Genomic DNA, 16,198 nt, shown 5'->3' with positions numbered 1-16,198 from the left:
TGCCCTTTCTTTAGGTTGTCTTCATCACAGTGTCTTGCCTACTGTGACTTCTAATCTCCACTCTAAATGTGAATTTTGACTGAAGTTCTCTCTTTTTTTTTTTTTTTTTTGTATGTTTGAGTACTAGCAGAGACTGGCATTTAATGTCAGAGATCAACAATTTGCAAATTCCAATGCCACAAAAATTCAGCAGCCTGAAGAAATGTGACTTGATCACACTGGGCATATACAGAAAGAGCTGCTACTTTTGCATAAAGATCTTCTTTTCAACAATCTTGAATAACATAGTTACCATTTTTACAATACCTTCTTTTTCATCTGCCTACTGGAATACTTACAATAAAAATGTATTTTTGGAGGTTGGTTCAGAAGCTTCAGGGCACAATAATATAACACACAAGAATCTGTATGATTTAACTGAATTGCAGATTTGTGTGAAGCCACTTGTGCTGAAGTATTTTCAGGATTGTAAGACTGTAATCACATTATACCTGCTCTATTACAATTTCTCTAGGTGTTTTGAATTTAGTCAGCAGTGATAAATGTGAGTTTTCAACAAAAGCAAACTTGAGTACAACTCAATTCAACAGAGAGAGCAGTGAATTTTAGTTGACGCAGAGAAGCACATTTTCACTATTACTTACAATTTATGTGCTGTATTAGAATTACATAGGAACTTTTTCATAGAAGTTAATTTAGTACCCACTACCTGTCAGAAACAGATAAATAACCTTAGAGTGTGCAAGAATGTAAGGCATGTCTACAGTGATAGTCAACACTGATTTAAACTGAGTCTGAAATCTCTCTTARCTACTTGCTTAGACAGTAGTCCTTAATTTAGGTGCAGTCTGCCTAGGTCTGGAAATATCTCAAATGCAGACTGACCTTTTAGGGAATATTGTCACTGCTTTCACCTGAGTCTACCCTTTCTGGGAATGCTTTAGAAACTGCGCACACTATAGGCTTCAAGCAGACATGAGCAGTTAGTCTCRGATTTGTCTCTTCTTTCCCCTTGACTTTTTCTTTTCTGGGCAAAGTCAGTCCTCAGTAGGAGAGATGTTAGAAAGTACCCTGTGCAAATAAGGAGAAAAATACTCAGATGTCACTTACTGTGTACACTGTGATGCAAACGTGTTGCATGTGATGCAAATGATTCTGTCATTTGGCCAGGGCATGATGAGACTCAAAAGATAATTCTCAATACCACTTTTAAGATGCTGGGAAGCAAAAAAGAATGTGTATAACTTATGAGATGGAATTTCCTACATTAAGAAATTATTTGTATTTATGAAGTTTGAATAAGATAAAGGTGTTACACAAAAACTTGACCTTGGTATTTCTTAACTTCTGAATACTTTGTGTTTATTATGTGAAATTTAAGTTACAGATTAATTTTTCTAAACTGCTTTCTCTTTTTGAAGAGCAATGAAAAAAATCACAAACCTTTGACAGCATGACAGCAAATCATTTCTTTTGAAGCGTTTCCTCCCAGATTGGCATTTCAGTTTTGAAGCATTCAAATGCCAATATGATGCTGCATGAACACCTTTAAGCATCTTGAAGAAGAACATACCTGCACCTATGACTGTAGGAAGCTACTTCTTTTTTGGTCCCCTCCATGGGATTTATAAGCTTTCTTCCTCTATTCTATAGGGGTTGTTCAGAACTTTGTCGTATACCCATGGTGGAATACAAACTTGACAGTGAAGGCACCCCATGTGAGTATAAAACCCCTTTCAGAAGGAATACTACTTGGCATCGGGTGCCGACTCCCGCTGGGCAGCCTCTCTCTCGTGCCTCTCCAATCCTAGGAACATCTGACAGACTGCAGTGCCAGCAGCTTCTCCAGCAGGCTCAGACAGCCATTCCTCGCAGCACTTCCTTTGATAGAAAACTACCAGATGGTGCAAGGTAATATTCTCTCCGTTTAATTCCTGTCATTCTCCTCGTGTGCCTTCCTGGGATATCTCTGCTTTCTAGACCTTTGCTGTGCTTGCTTCTCAACCGTTTCTGAATGTGCATGTTACTTTGTTGAGTTTAAGTGGAAATTTTAATTCTGCAGTTGTGTGAAAATAAACTCAGTGATCATGGTTCTCTCTGACAGAAATAAGTGATTTCTGTGTGTGTTGTTGGGTACTGTACTGAGGATGCTAGTGATGAGGGCAGCTCATGTTTCCCCTTTATTTCCAAATCAATGAAGTGCAAAACTGGCTTGTTGTGACTTTTTGATCTAACCAGCGTACGGTCTCCCCATCTTTGGGGAGTATATTAAAACAAATAGTGAGTGTAAATAAAATGAAAGCATCCCTGTAAAAATGAATGATTTAATCTCATTACCACACTACTGGCATAGTTTCAAAGGGTTCTGTAACTCATTACCAGTCCTTATGTTTTGCTTTGCTTTTAATTAAACAAAGAGGAGCTTGTGATTTGAATAAATAACACCTTTTAGATGATGGGATAGTAGGTATGTTCTAATTCAATCATATTTCTACATAAGGGAGCAATTTTTTTTAAGTTTAAAATTTCGCTGAACTCTGATCTCTGAATTATTTTGGAAAACAATGCATCTTGAATAGAACTCTGTGTCCTTTAATTTGCTGTTTATTGTTCCCAATTATTTCTTCGTAGGCCTTTTTCTCTGAAATGATATATTTCTTCTAATGTCCAAGGACAAAAGTATTGTTTATCTGAAATCTCAAATTGATACAAAATCCAAATAATAGTCTTGTTTTTAAAAAATCCTTCCCAAAAGATCACTTGTATTTTGCTGCTTACTCCTGTGCCCCTGTCTCTTGCCACAGCTGCAAAAAGAGGTGCATTTCTTAGCATTACAGCACCTAAGTGTGTCCTAATGATTTGTTCTCCAAATACTTGGTAAATTGTTGGTGTAAGTAGATAACATGTTGAGCATCTAGAAATACTTAGGRGTTTATAAAGCTCTGCTGCTCATATTGCATGCTATCCTTAGGGGAAAAAAAAAGGAAAAAGAAAGCTTTCTGGCATGCTATTCATTCCGATATGAAAAGTATGAACATAATTTGCACATCTCCTAACACTCAGTGAAACAWGTGAAAAGCCTTTAGAAGACAGAGACCATCCCTTGTAATGAAGAGAGTTCTGTATCACTTGAAACAAGTGCAATGCCCAGGTGCTGTTCTGGGGAAGACATTGTACAGAGTACAAATAATGAGAGGAGGAGAGTGATGTACTGAGACACGTGGGTCTCGAAACATGAAAGGCACCAAATCTAATTGGCAAGCTCTTTCCACATGGGAAGAGGCTCGGTAGACAGCTTAAAGTTTAAAGTAAGACTGATTGCAGATAGTTTTGTGAGGGTAAAAATGTGTACTCAAACTAGGAAAATGATGAAGAGATTTTAGAAGGGTCGGAGACCCAATATCAATTTAGACAAACTAAGGAGGAGTGCAGGCAGGGAGAAGCAGGGAGATAAAACTGGAAAGTTCCAGTAATTGATCTGAAAATGAGCTAGCCTTGATGTCATTTTATAATGGGTGTTTTCAGAGATAAAAAGAGGAAGAAGTAAGAGACCTATGGGCAGAATATAGAGTAAAAGACTTGAGCAGCAGTAGTTCAGCTACTGTAATGCTTCTCAGTTAGGTGCCCCCTCTCTGGACTGAAATCAAAACTGAGACCTGAATATCTGAACTCCTAGCACAGCTCCTGGAGAGTTCAGTGCTTTGAGAAGACAAGTCGGACGCTCCTGAGCTGATCGAGGGGTGTCATATAATTAGCTGACAAGAGCTGCAGGGGTATCTTTGAACTCTCCCTCTGTTTTTACAAAATGCCTAATTCTGTGACAGCTGCTCAGTGAACGACTAAGAGCTAAGCTTCATCCAGATTCACTTTTCTGGCTTTTCCCCCCAAGAAGTCTCCTCGTACTCTTGTGCTCGAGTTGGAGTTGTAGGAAGTTTCTGTACACCTGGAGTCTAGAATCCATTCCTGAGAGCAGGCAGCTGCCTYGTGGTCCTGTGAAGGAGCCGTGGGAGGGATTCTCTTGCTAGCCCTCTGGGGCTGTGGTTTTAAAAGGGAATTCTTTTATTTAGCAGTCACAGGAAGGCTTGGGAGGCTTGGAAGGTAGACATTCCTCAGCCCTAAAGTAGTACAGAGCAGTATCTCAGTTTGGAGCACCATGTCCCAGTCTAGAGGCTCGGTAGGGATGGGGTCATCTTCTACCCACTCCTTAAAGCTGGATAGTGCAAGCTGTGYAGGAAGAGATGTAGAGCTCTGGATGACTGGAAGCAGTGAGATACAACTGATCTGAGCTGCAGCCCATACACTAATTCACTTGAGACAGTCCTGTCCATCCTTATTAGAGAGGAACACACCYAAGAATTAGGTGTTGCTCCATCACCTTTGTGTGTGTTTGGCTGTTACACAAAATGCAGTAGCAAATGTCTTTAAGATTTTCAAGTCGAACAGTAAAAATGCTTATTGAATGACATGTCCTTGGGCAAACGTTGTGCATGAATCCAAAACTAACTCTTTTCAAGCCTTGACTGAGTGTACAAATTCCTTTCTACCTTGCCTCAAAAAATGAATAAAAAGAAGGAAACACAGGAAATTCAAGATCATATACCTGAGGGGGGAAATTAGGTTGTAGAGTTCGGGACCAATCTGTGGGGAAAGGAAGAGAGGAAGGAGATAAAGAACAAATTTGAACATTATTTTTTAGCTGAATGAAAATCCAGGAAGAATAATTGTGGTGACTTTGTAAGGACATAAGGCTCAAATTTTAAATAATAAGCACAAAATAAGATTATTCATGAAACCGTTTTCATGTTGTTCTTCTATGTCAAAGACTATTAGAACGAAATATATAAAAGTGYCTTTTCTAAATTATTATGCTCAAAATTGGAATACATGAAAAGAGACTAATAATTGCTTCTGATTCACCACAAGAGATTCCCACATGTAAATTTTGAGGCCTAATCCATCTGCTGTGACTTATGAGTAAATCCTATTTGGACATAAGTAAAAGTAGATATAAGGAAAGTAGGATTTGGCTATTATTCTCTGCCTTTTTGATCCTTTTTGAGTATATGCATTTTAAAAAATACATTTGTAATTATTTTGTTAATAATGAAATAATATATGACAAAAATACTCACTTAAATGATAGGAAACTGAGATAAAACTGTAAAATCCCCAAGTTAACATACTTCATATGTTCATACTGCATCTGTATAACTGATTTTTAATTTTAAACRTGGATTTATTTGTGTAAATACTTCCGTGCCCTGTTAATAATTCTAGTCAACATTACAGAAGTTCACCAAGCAACCAGTCCTCCTCCAGTGACCCAGGACCCAGTGGCAGTAGCCAGTGGAGACAACAAGTGGGATATGACGGGTAATTGATGATTTTATATTTTGCTGTAGCTCCCATGCGTCATTTTTTGAAACAAAAGTTTAGTGCATGCTATATATCATAGTCTGATTTGCAGGGGTTGTTAGTAAACTTTAAGAAGCCCAGATCTAGCCATCTTAATGTAATGTGTATGCCCATATGATTTTAAAAATATACCACTTAGCTGTTTGGAACCAAATAGTTATTTTTACATTCCAGATGAATAACATGCAAGGAATACTCATGTAAATAGCATCTCAGGAATGGAACACAAACAGCTTAGAACTGTTTCATTATAGCTCTACATTATACATAGCATAACCTAAAAACACTCTAGATATGCCATTTTTTTCCAAGATTTTATGAAAAAATATGAATGCTTAGAACATCATTTTGACTCCTGGTCTGTAAGGAAGATATTGACTTGGAATGTATGCTTGTGTATAAACTATCCTGTGAGGCATTTACAAAAAAATATTTCGGGATCCACCCCAAGGAGTTTCAGATTATGCACTCACATCTCTGGCAGCTAGATAGGCGTTAATAATCCGGATAAAACTGTCGCAATCTTTTTGGAACCAGAAACACAAGAAAAAATTCTGTGGTTTCATTTTTCCAGCACAATAATTACTAATAGCAACCTTGATTTTTAGTGTGAAATAATTAACCTTCTGTGATACATACTTGACAATTTGGAGTTCAGATTATAGAATTTGAAGAATCTCATACAATTTTAAAATCTGAAATGAATAGAGACATCATGCATAATTTGAAGTAAAATGGCAGCAAACCAAGGCAATGGATCTGTCAGCAGCTTTAAGGCATGTTTTGAATGTGAAATTCTGCTGTAAAATGCACAGGCATTTTCAGTGGGATTTCATTTATGAAGCATTTCCATATTTCACCCACTGCAAAAAAAAATGCTCTATAACCCAAAGCTTAACTTAAATTTTAGTTTCTCCTGGTCTGTTCACATTCAAGATATAAGATATAAGTGTGCTGTTGAGAAAACGGCATGTAAGTATTTCCATTCTGTGTTTGGAAATATTACTAGATTGGTAGGTTGGTTGTTGTGATTGTTTAATCGCAGAATATTTGCTTTGAAGAGTAAGCAGTGGTGATGTTCAGCATGTAACTAGCTTCTTAGGGAGGGAAGAAAAAAAAAAAGCTTAATGCTTAATTTTCTGTTTTAATTTTGTGTTTATGTTAAAAGGTGTCAATCCCCATTACTTCATGAACACCAAGGTTCAGGTTCACTGGAGTGTGAAGGAGGCAGAGAACGAGAGGAAACCTTGGAAGGAGCCAGACATTCTGGTAATAAAATAAGATATCTTTAAAAAAAAAAAAAAAAAAAAAAGCTGTTTACAATGTCATATCAGTATCAGAAGTGCAGCCATCTCTGATACTGAGATTTGATACTCAGCATATAATGTGACTGTGGAAGTAGGGACTGTTATAGACAGTCTAACAGAATATGTTGTGGAATGTTTAGGTAATACTTGAAATAAATTAACTCAGAACTGCTGAAGACCTTGTGGAAAGCAGGCTGAGCTCTGTTTCATTGTCACTGAAAACCTAGATCTTTGCAAATTCTGCAAAGATATTCATGTCTGATTCCAAAGAGTGTACAGGTTTAAAACCTGATGTTTAAAGCACTAAGCCATGTGCCTTTTTTCTTTGTACAGTATACTCATCTTTTTAGCAGTCAGAAATTAAAACACAATTATTTATGGCAGAAACCAAGTGGCATGCACCCTCGACCAAAGTCCTGAGTTCCTACAAAGATCGGGCGTTACAAAAAGACGGCAGCGGCAAGGATTCGCCAAACAAACTTTCACATGTAAGTCTTTTACTTGTATGTCATTCAAAACTCTTTAGAATTCAAGACTTAAAGAACCACATCTTAAAATATATCCTGGTAGTTTAGGAAAGTGCAGGTTTGGGGAAGCAAATAGTAATCTTGTCTGAAGTGAATTTAGCATGTTTAATCTCTGTTTGTAGAAACTTTAGGAAGGCTTGGGTCTGGGACACTGAGGAGATAAAAGCCTAGTTAATAGAGACTATGCTGTCCATTTGCAGCTTTATTGATATTGGGTTATTTAATCTCCAAAGTATTTCATATACTAAATAAAGAAATTATATTCACCATAACACTTCCTGTTAATGTGGTATGAAATACACATGCACTGTATAAGTAAGAATGCATTTTCTGTATTGKGAATGGTGAACAGATTATTCATCTGTCTGTATCAGAGTCTTGTATTTAATAGTAACAATATTCACAGCCATGTAGAGACAGAAAGTCATRAAGTACTAGTGATATACTTTGTTCTTTCCTATTATGTCTATTATTTCTATTGTTTTTGTGATTGTGACATGAGAATATTCTTATGCATAGTAGGAACCTGTATKCTCTTTGTAAGTTTATAATGGATATTATTATGGAGGCAGATTTGCATCTGGCATACATTGATACCTGATGAAAATCCAGCTTAAGAATTCTCAAAAAAAAAAAAAGTACTGTCATAAACAGAATCATGCTACGTAATTATGCATGCAGACATGAAAGAGTTTTTTTCTCATTAAATTTAGTCAAAGTTGACATGAAGATGGAATCAGTATATGTAAGAATCAACAATAAATAGAGCATAGATTCCAAAGTTACTCCTTCTGTGGAACATCAATCACATTTTTATGGCAGGGGAAGCTGTTAGGCTTTTTAGTTGATGGGGATCTGAATAGAAAAATTTTAATAGAGTTAACCCGCATTAGAGAACATGCCCTGCACATATGCATTGTACAGAAGAAATTGTACAACAAAAAGTTGTTTCCTTGTAAAGATAATACTAACAAGATGAAACTATTTAGTTGGTATATCTTAAAAAACAGGAGGGGAAAAAAATTGTATTGCCCCATAGAGATCTTTATAACGTTCTCCTRTGGTCCTCTTTTGCTTAGCCGAATTTGGCATTTTACTCTTCCAGTTTGAGAAAGCCAGTCAAACTCATCCTGTGGGCTACAGTAAATGAACAAGGACTGTGTAATATATTTAAGCATTAGAAATAAATCTTTGTCTTCTTTTTATCTGTTTTAACTTGTGAGTGGAGAGGGGGGAAATTTCATCCTCTAACTCTTTTTGTTCTCYTCATCATAAAATCATTGAATTATTCTCGTAGCTGAATATTATATTTCTGCTGATTTTATCTTTATTCATTTATTTAAATCTTCTTCCATGACATAATATTTAAGAAGAAGTCACAATCAGGGGCTTCGGACTTGGGCTTCATATAAAAATTGCTCTTGGCACGAAGAAATGTTTAAAATGATCCTGAGCTATGGGCATGTGAACTCTGAACAATTCAGTATGTCCGTGTCGAGAGATGTTGTCCAGATTCTCTACCGGTTACAGTGTCAGGAAGGTGCCTAAGCATGTATGTTCAGCAGCCCACAAGAAATTTTTTGACAGATTCATTCACACGATATATCTTCCAAGGCAGATTTTGTGCCTTTGAGGTTTTTATTTTGTTTTGCTTTTCCCTGTCTGATTCCATTTACAATTTACATTTACAACACAAAGTGAGTCCTTTTTCTTTAAACACCTTTTCCTCTTTTTGGGAGAACTTCTCATTTTCATCTATTGGTTTGTTGTTCTCAAGGTGACAATCAAGTTGTACGAAGTTCAGAATGACTAGAACTAGAGGAAATGGCTTCAAACTGAAGCATCGGAAGTTCCACAGGAACTTAAGGAAGCATTTCTTCACTGTGCGGGTGACAAAGCACTGGAACAGGCTGCCCAGAGAGGTTGTGGAGTCTCCTTCTTTGGAGATCTTTAAAACCTGCTTGGATGCAGCCCTGTGCCACGTGCTCTAGGTGACCCTGTGTGAGCAGGGGGGTTGGACTCGATGACCTCTGAGGTCCCTTCCAACCTTCGRCATTCTATGATTCTATGATTCTATGACTACAAACATAACCTTGTCCCCCTCCCACCTTTCTTAAACAATTTCTCAAACTTTGAAGCCTGGTGATTCTTACTTGAAATAGAAGTGTCACTTCTGGAAAAGTTGCCGTATCTAACAGCTTTAATGTATAAGCAACACCTATATGCATATGCACGTGCTAGAAGGAGCATCCCATACCAGTAGTCTCCCTTCCACTACCTTTATGCCAAATAGAGGTCCATCTACGCCTCTGGCTGCTTTATCACACAGATAAATCAATCCAAGCCTAAAACCTCTTAAAAGGAAGACCCACTGACTCATGGCTGACAGAATTCCTCCCCTTGAATAGCTTTGCCTTGCTTGGAACCCTGTGGCTCAAGTTACTTTCATCTGCTACACATACATTGCACTTGGCTTCCGCACGAGGAGCCACACGTCCAATGGGATCTGAGCCAAGAAACTGCGTATTTCACCCAACTGAGAAAAGGCCAAGGGTAATTCAGTCTTCAGGGTTCTTCAGATTTGCCATGGCACTTGTTTAAACAGATCGTTGCCAATGTTGCTAGCTTTAAAATTTTTTATTTCAACTCTTCTGAAATGCAATTTTATGGGTGTTAAGCAAGACCTATAATCAGAAAATTCTAGTGTGATACTAGGATTTGCTAGAAGAGATGTAACTGGAACTTTATAGTTGCTTTCATTTGGAATGACATCAACCTCTAATGTGTCTAGCCAATCATGCAATTAATTTAATAGAAACTGATGGTATAATTAACCTTTTTCATATTTTATTTATTCATATTGATATTTATCCATATTTATTATTTTATTATAACATCCTGTAGCGAGAATTAGGTCATCTTTGAAAAGCACACATTCAGAAATGCATATGGAAATAAAGATATTGCCATTTAACTTTGAGGGGATGTCTTTGTTTGTTCCTTGCTGTTAAGATCGGAGACAAAAGCTGTTCCAGCCACTCCAGCAGCAACACCCTCTCCAGTAATACCTCCAGCAACAGTGATGAAAAACACTTCGGTTCTGGAGACCTGATGGACCCTGAACTGCTCGGGCTGACGTATATAAAAGGGGCTTCGACGGACAGCGGCATCGACACCGCTCCGTGCCTGCCCGCGCCGCTCCTGGCCCCGCTGCACCTCGGTGGCAGCCGGGCTGGCGGGCACTGCCGCGCCGAGCAGTGGCCTGAACCCGCCGAAAGCGCCGGGCCGGAGGAGGAGCCGGCCAAGATCTACGCMGTGCACAGCTACGCCGCTGCCATTGCTGCCGGCCATACCGCCGAGGGCAGTATGGGAGACCTGAGCGAAATATCCTCCCATTCCAGGTACGTGTTTCTTAGCAATCAGGAATTTTGGGGTAGAGATTAGATTCGCAGAACTCTCTCCTTTTCCTTTTTTCCCTTTTCCCCTTTTCCTTTTTATCTCTGTTATTCTGTTTTTTTTCTTTTTTTTTTTTTTGAAAATGCACTTAACTGGTTTCTGGGTTTTTTGGCTTTGTTTAAATATCTACAGAGAAACTGTATTGATTTTGAGGCATTTTTGATGAATCTACGTAAGAAAGACAAAAACCTGTTAGCTGTGTTCCAAGATTGAAAGGAAATTAGAAATATGACCTTCTGCGCATTGCTTAGATTTTCAAAATCGGGAGACATCCTTAAATTAAAGCAAAGTGATGTAGTAAATTCTTCACTTCTGTTTTTTTATAATGTTTTTAAATTTATTTCTTAAAGTTTAATGCTAGGAGATGTTTTACAAATAATTTTATATTTGAGAAGTCCCATCATGAGCCTATAGTAGCATATATCATAGAGAAATTTACTCAAATATATTACATTTAAACTTGACTGTTTCAAGCTATTTTACCAGTAGTCAGCTGATAGCTGAGATACATGAAAGCATGTGGCTTTACTTCCATTACTGCAGAAGAAAACTGTARGTTAGCAAGCATCATCATAACATCCATTCATGATGCTTTGTATTATTAGTGCGAGTTTAGYATGAGCATCTTCTCTATTATATTGAGTTTAATAGGTCAAAGCACCTCAGTCTTGTCATCTTGACAGCAATTAGTCTTATTAATGTCTTCATTTGCTTCTGAAACTTGCCTTTTCATACTTTGTAATACGGTGTAACAAATGACATGGGAGTTATAGCAGAAGGAAGTAAAATAAATTACAGTGGACTTCTTTTCCTTGTCCTAAAGCAGCAATTTCATACCATCCACCTTTCTTTAAATTATTGTGATGTATTCTTTTCAAGTTTGTTGAGCTGGATTTGTGATTGATTTTGTGCTCAACCTTTCTGTTACCAGTGGAATGTGTGCATGGTACCTCTGTTGTTAAGCCACCTGTGAAAGTTGGCTTTAACAGCTGGTTGCCTTTATCTCCTAATGCCCATTTTGTGGTGACCTTGAAGTTGAAGCTCTGGTCTCTGTATTAAGGTTTTGGCTCTTTAAAGCATGGAAGGAAATTGTGTGTTCTTTACCTCTCATTGTTCCATTTTCAGTATCAATCAGCATAGGAAAATAAACAACAAATTTGTTATATGACCCAAATGTTTCATTTAAACTCCACTTACATGTCCTACAAATCAAGCCAGAAGCATGTGACATCTACAGCCAAATCCATTATATATTTTTAAACTGGTCAGACCCTGACTTTATATACTTGTTTATAATCTGTAACAGTGGAATTCTAACCTAAGGCATTTATTCACAGTTAGAAACATTAAATAGTAGAATTCTGTAATAGCTAAACAGCGTAAAACTGCCCACAGATAGGGGAAAATCGGTTGTCCTGTAAATGCAGCATGTCCTTACTAGAATTGTATTCTGTTTACTGCTTTGATGAAGTGTAACGCACAGGAAAGAGGTTGCTTGGAAATACTGGCATGATTCTAAAACTTCATCCTGTAAAAGAAGCCCCTGAAAAAGGCTAATGCTGTAGTATCTGAGCAAGGGTTACAGATTTAAACCTATTGCAGGAACAATATCTCACATTGCAGAACTGATCTGACAGAGACAAAACATTGTGACAAAACACAGCTGTGTTTTCTTCTTTAATTTTAAAATTCAATTTTTATTTAAATTCATTTTCACACATGAATTATCAAATACCTTCAGGTTCCTGTTGCTGAACCAGCCTCTTTGCCTTCAGTTTTGCATTTTTTCTTACTTAGATTGTCAATCCGTTTTTGGTTTCTAAAAATACGTACTGCTTGTTTAAACACTTGTGTTGAGCTCACTAACTAAAGCCACGTTTCTGTGGGCATTTTTTTTCTTTGCTTTGAAAAGTATTCCCTTATTTAAAGCCTGCAGAGGAGACTGGCATGAGAGACATTGCATGCTCTGTTTTTATTAAATTGAGTAATAAACAGATATCCCCTGGATAAAATCCCCTGGATACTGCCCGTGATATCAATCTAATATATATTCTACATTCTCTACTTTGCTTGACGTTTAAAATTCCAAGTTTTCATAACTAAATTATTCTCTTCACTCTGATGTTTTTATCTCATTTCTTCATGTGTTTTATAAGGAAAATGAGGAAAAGAGCAACCTTATTGCTTTTAATGTAAATTTTCCCAAGAAAATTCTGAGCTTGTTTATTTTGGGCGTGGAAATACAGAAAGACAAAATTAGTTCTTTTTAAGCTAAGTGCTCATACCAGCTACGATGAAAATTCTCAATCTGTTGCCTTAGATGATCTTTCCACAGTAGGCATTTTAATTTCAGTTAATGACACAAATAGCAAAGTAGAAATACATGTAATATTTTCAGCAGTGACTTTTGGATCCGATGTGAATGGACTCAATGCTCTTACGATTTATTGTAATAGCAAACACAGTTTTATCCTTTATATTTGGTGAATGACAGAGAAAGTTGAGCTGCAACTTCCAGTTTCAGCCTATGGTTTTAGACAAGACACTTGGTTTATGAATTGTTCACTTCACCTGTAAGATGAAAAGAAGCATATTCTTCAATTAAGTCTTTGCATTAGTTCATTTTAAAGTACTTTGTGTCTTCAGTAGAATGTTTCATTAGTACCTACCACTGCTATTATTCATAATAAAAGACTGTACTGAAATCATACAGGAAGCTGTTTTTGTTTAACTAAAATTTACTTATGGTAGTACTAAATTCTCAGCAGTATTGACTGAAAAACTGAACTTAAACTAATGCAGCCTGCCAAAATTACCATGAAATGGAAAAACAGAGAGAGAGATATTTTAACTTTAGATAAATAAATAGAATGAAATATTTCCCCATATAGTTTTTGAAATAAATGGCTTACGCCATATTGTGTGTGTACATATATACTGAAAATTGCACACATGCTCTTCTCATATATATGTATTGAACTAAGACCTTTAATCTTAATTCATACCAGTTTGCATTAGCATTTCAGCAAGTTGAATTATATGCATTACTCATTTTAGAAACTCATCACAGCTTTGTGCATGTTTGTATGTGCATGAATGTATTATCAGGGCTTTAATATATCAGGCCATTGGTATCCAAGAAATTCCTGTATCAATATTGTTGCCTTGATTTTTAACGTTGAGAAAAACTTAACATTAAAAATTATAGCTGTCTATTAGATGAAGAGTCTCTAATTTACACTTTTATTGGCGATTTCATTTTTGCCTTTGTATGTCTTTGCTTTTCAGTGGGTCACATCATTCAGGAAGCCCATCAACACATTGCTCTAAGAAGAGCGGCTCCCTAGATACCTCCAAGGTCTATATAGTGTCGCAGAATAGTAGTCAACAGATTTCTGGGGCAATTTCCAAACCCTATCACAGACAAGGAGCAGTGAGTAAATACGTCATTGGATGGAAAAAATCAGAAGGTAGTCCAACACCTGAAGAATCTGAAGTTTCTGAATGCCATGAGTAAGAGCTCTGTTTAACTTTGTTTGGAAAAGAATGGTGAAAAAAATAAAATTTAAAATAGGATAGAAATATGAAAAAAGCATAGATTTACCTTTCACCTTTAAATATTTGAGTGGTTTTGTTTCTTACCTCAGAAAAGGCAAGAAATKCAGGATACTGTTTCTCCTCGGTTCTATCCAACTGTGTCTTTTTCCAAGGTCTAAAATAAAGCAAGCTGAAAGAAATCATTGAAATTGCTGTGTAAGCCGACAGCTTATAGTCGTGTCAGACATTTTCATTTTCCTTCTTGAATTTCTGAAATACATGTGAGAAGCCTTTTTATTTTGGTAAAGAACTCTTCTGGAAATCCCCAGACAGTTAACTGAAAAAAGTACCTAATTTATTTCTTGACAGTCCTTTCAAAACCGAGTTATAAAACCTAGTGAAACCATTAGGGTTGAGAGAGATGACCGAAAATTGCAGTCTGTTGAAGATAGTTTGAAAAAAGGAAAAAAAAGGCATGTGGAAGTGGTGGTTTGGTAGATTCTTAGTATCTTTTTCTGACCTTGATTTTTAAGAGCAGGTCAGTACTGGTGGTTAGGATATATAGCAACTGGTTTTCAAGTCCTTCTGCTTCCCAAAAGCCCAAAGTTTTCTGATTTATTCTAGTGAACAACTGTAATTTCAGTTTTACACAGAAATATACCCCACGAGGAATGTGTTGTTCTTGGGCAGAGGCAAAAGGCATGGAAAAGATACGCTACCTCGGATATAGATACTGTCCATCTTTCCCTGTGCTGTAGCAGTAATAAATGCTAAAAGAGTAAAAAAAAGAGAGGGTCCAGCGGAGAGCAGCTAAGATGATTAAGGGAATTGAACATCTCTCGTATGAGGAGAGACTGAGTGAGCTGGGCCTGTTTTCTCTGGAGAAGAGAAGGCTSAGAGGGGATCTGATTAACATGTGTAAGTTCATGAAGGGAGAATGCAGGGGAGAAGGGGACAAGCTCTTCTTAGTGGTGGCCAGCAATRGGACAAGGGGAAATGGGCATAAGCTGAAACAGGGGAAGTTCCATCTCCAGGTGAGRAGGAACTTCTTTACAGTGAGGGTGCCAGAGCCCTGGCACAGGCTGCCCAGGGAGGCTGTGGAGTCTCCTTCTCTGGAGATCTTCCAAACCCACCTGGATGCCGCCCTGTGCCCCATGCTCTGGGTGTCCCTGCTGGAGCAGGGGGTTGGACTAGAAGATCTCTAGAGGTCCCTTCCAACCTTGAATATTCTGTGATTCTGTAAATAATACTTGAATCTGCTGTTTAAAAATCAGCTTTTAAACTTCTCTAATCTTCACAATCTTTCCTCTAATGTTCTCTTGCCTTCTTATTGTGCATAAGCTGTTTAGTTAGCTTCTTAATAAATTGTAGTTGGCCCTGTGTATCTTAATGTTATATCTGTATYACCTTGCGTTGCACACGTGTATATTTATAGTAAGAATCATTTAAACATATAACACCAAAACACAGTCTAAAGTTAAGCTCTTGATTTCCTAATATGCAGAAGCAGCAGGTACTAATACCCTCCGGTCCAGATAATAGTGCATTTTCTGGTACTATATTGTGCACTTTTTCTTTTCTTTTTTTTTTTTCCCCTGAAGTTTTAATCTGTTAAATTCTTCAGTCATTGTTCAGGCATAGTAGAAGCTACCATAGAAAGTGGCAGGCAGCCTCATTGGTCCCCCAGGCTTCCACATTATGAAGTTAATGAATCCCTGCAACAACTTTTCTTTATTTTGGACGGAACCTTAAAGCAAAATTGCATAATAAAACATAACATTTAAACTAAAACCGCAACAATTTTGAGAAGACTCATCCAGAAAAGCTCCATTCAAAAAAAATATTAATTGGAGATGGTAGCATTTCAAATGTCAGAAAATATTTTCATTTGTTTCCATGCCATAGAGCATTGCTTCACATCTTTCTAGGAAAAATGTCTGTACATCCCAGAGAGAA

At 37.2% G+C, this 16,198-nt stretch overlaps 1 protein-coding gene across 3 annotated transcripts in view; it reads left to right on the top strand.

The window, feature by feature from the left end:
• The window catches only part of SIPA1L2 (signal induced proliferation associated 1 like 2), a 98,482-nt gene that overhangs the window by 62,737 nt on the left and 19,547 nt on the right, over positions 1-16,198 (top strand). For all 3 annotated transcript variants that reach the window (XM_026053351.1, XM_026053349.1, XM_026053350.1), the window contains exons 10-15: positions 1,654-1,911; positions 5,290-5,373; positions 6,584-6,684; positions 7,107-7,210; positions 10,262-10,650; positions 13,994-14,218. In XM_026053351.1, coding sequence (XP_025909136.1) covers positions 1,654-1,911; positions 5,290-5,373; positions 6,584-6,684; positions 7,107-7,210; positions 10,262-10,650; positions 13,994-14,218 — 1,161 coding nt within the window. The remainder of the gene's footprint in view (positions 1-1,653; positions 1,912-5,289; positions 5,374-6,583; positions 6,685-7,106; positions 7,211-10,261; positions 10,651-13,993; positions 14,219-16,198) is intronic.

This window comes from Nothoprocta perdicaria, unplaced genomic scaffold (assembly GCF_003342845.1).
Source record: "Nothoprocta perdicaria isolate Ctin4 unplaced genomic scaffold, notPer1 scaffold_99, whole genome shotgun sequence".
In the NCBI taxonomy this organism is placed as follows: domain Eukaryota; kingdom Metazoa; phylum Chordata; class Aves; order Tinamiformes; family Tinamidae; genus Nothoprocta; species Nothoprocta perdicaria.
Note: the sequence above shows the minus strand (reverse complement) of the source record. Positions and strands in the feature narration are given on the sequence as shown.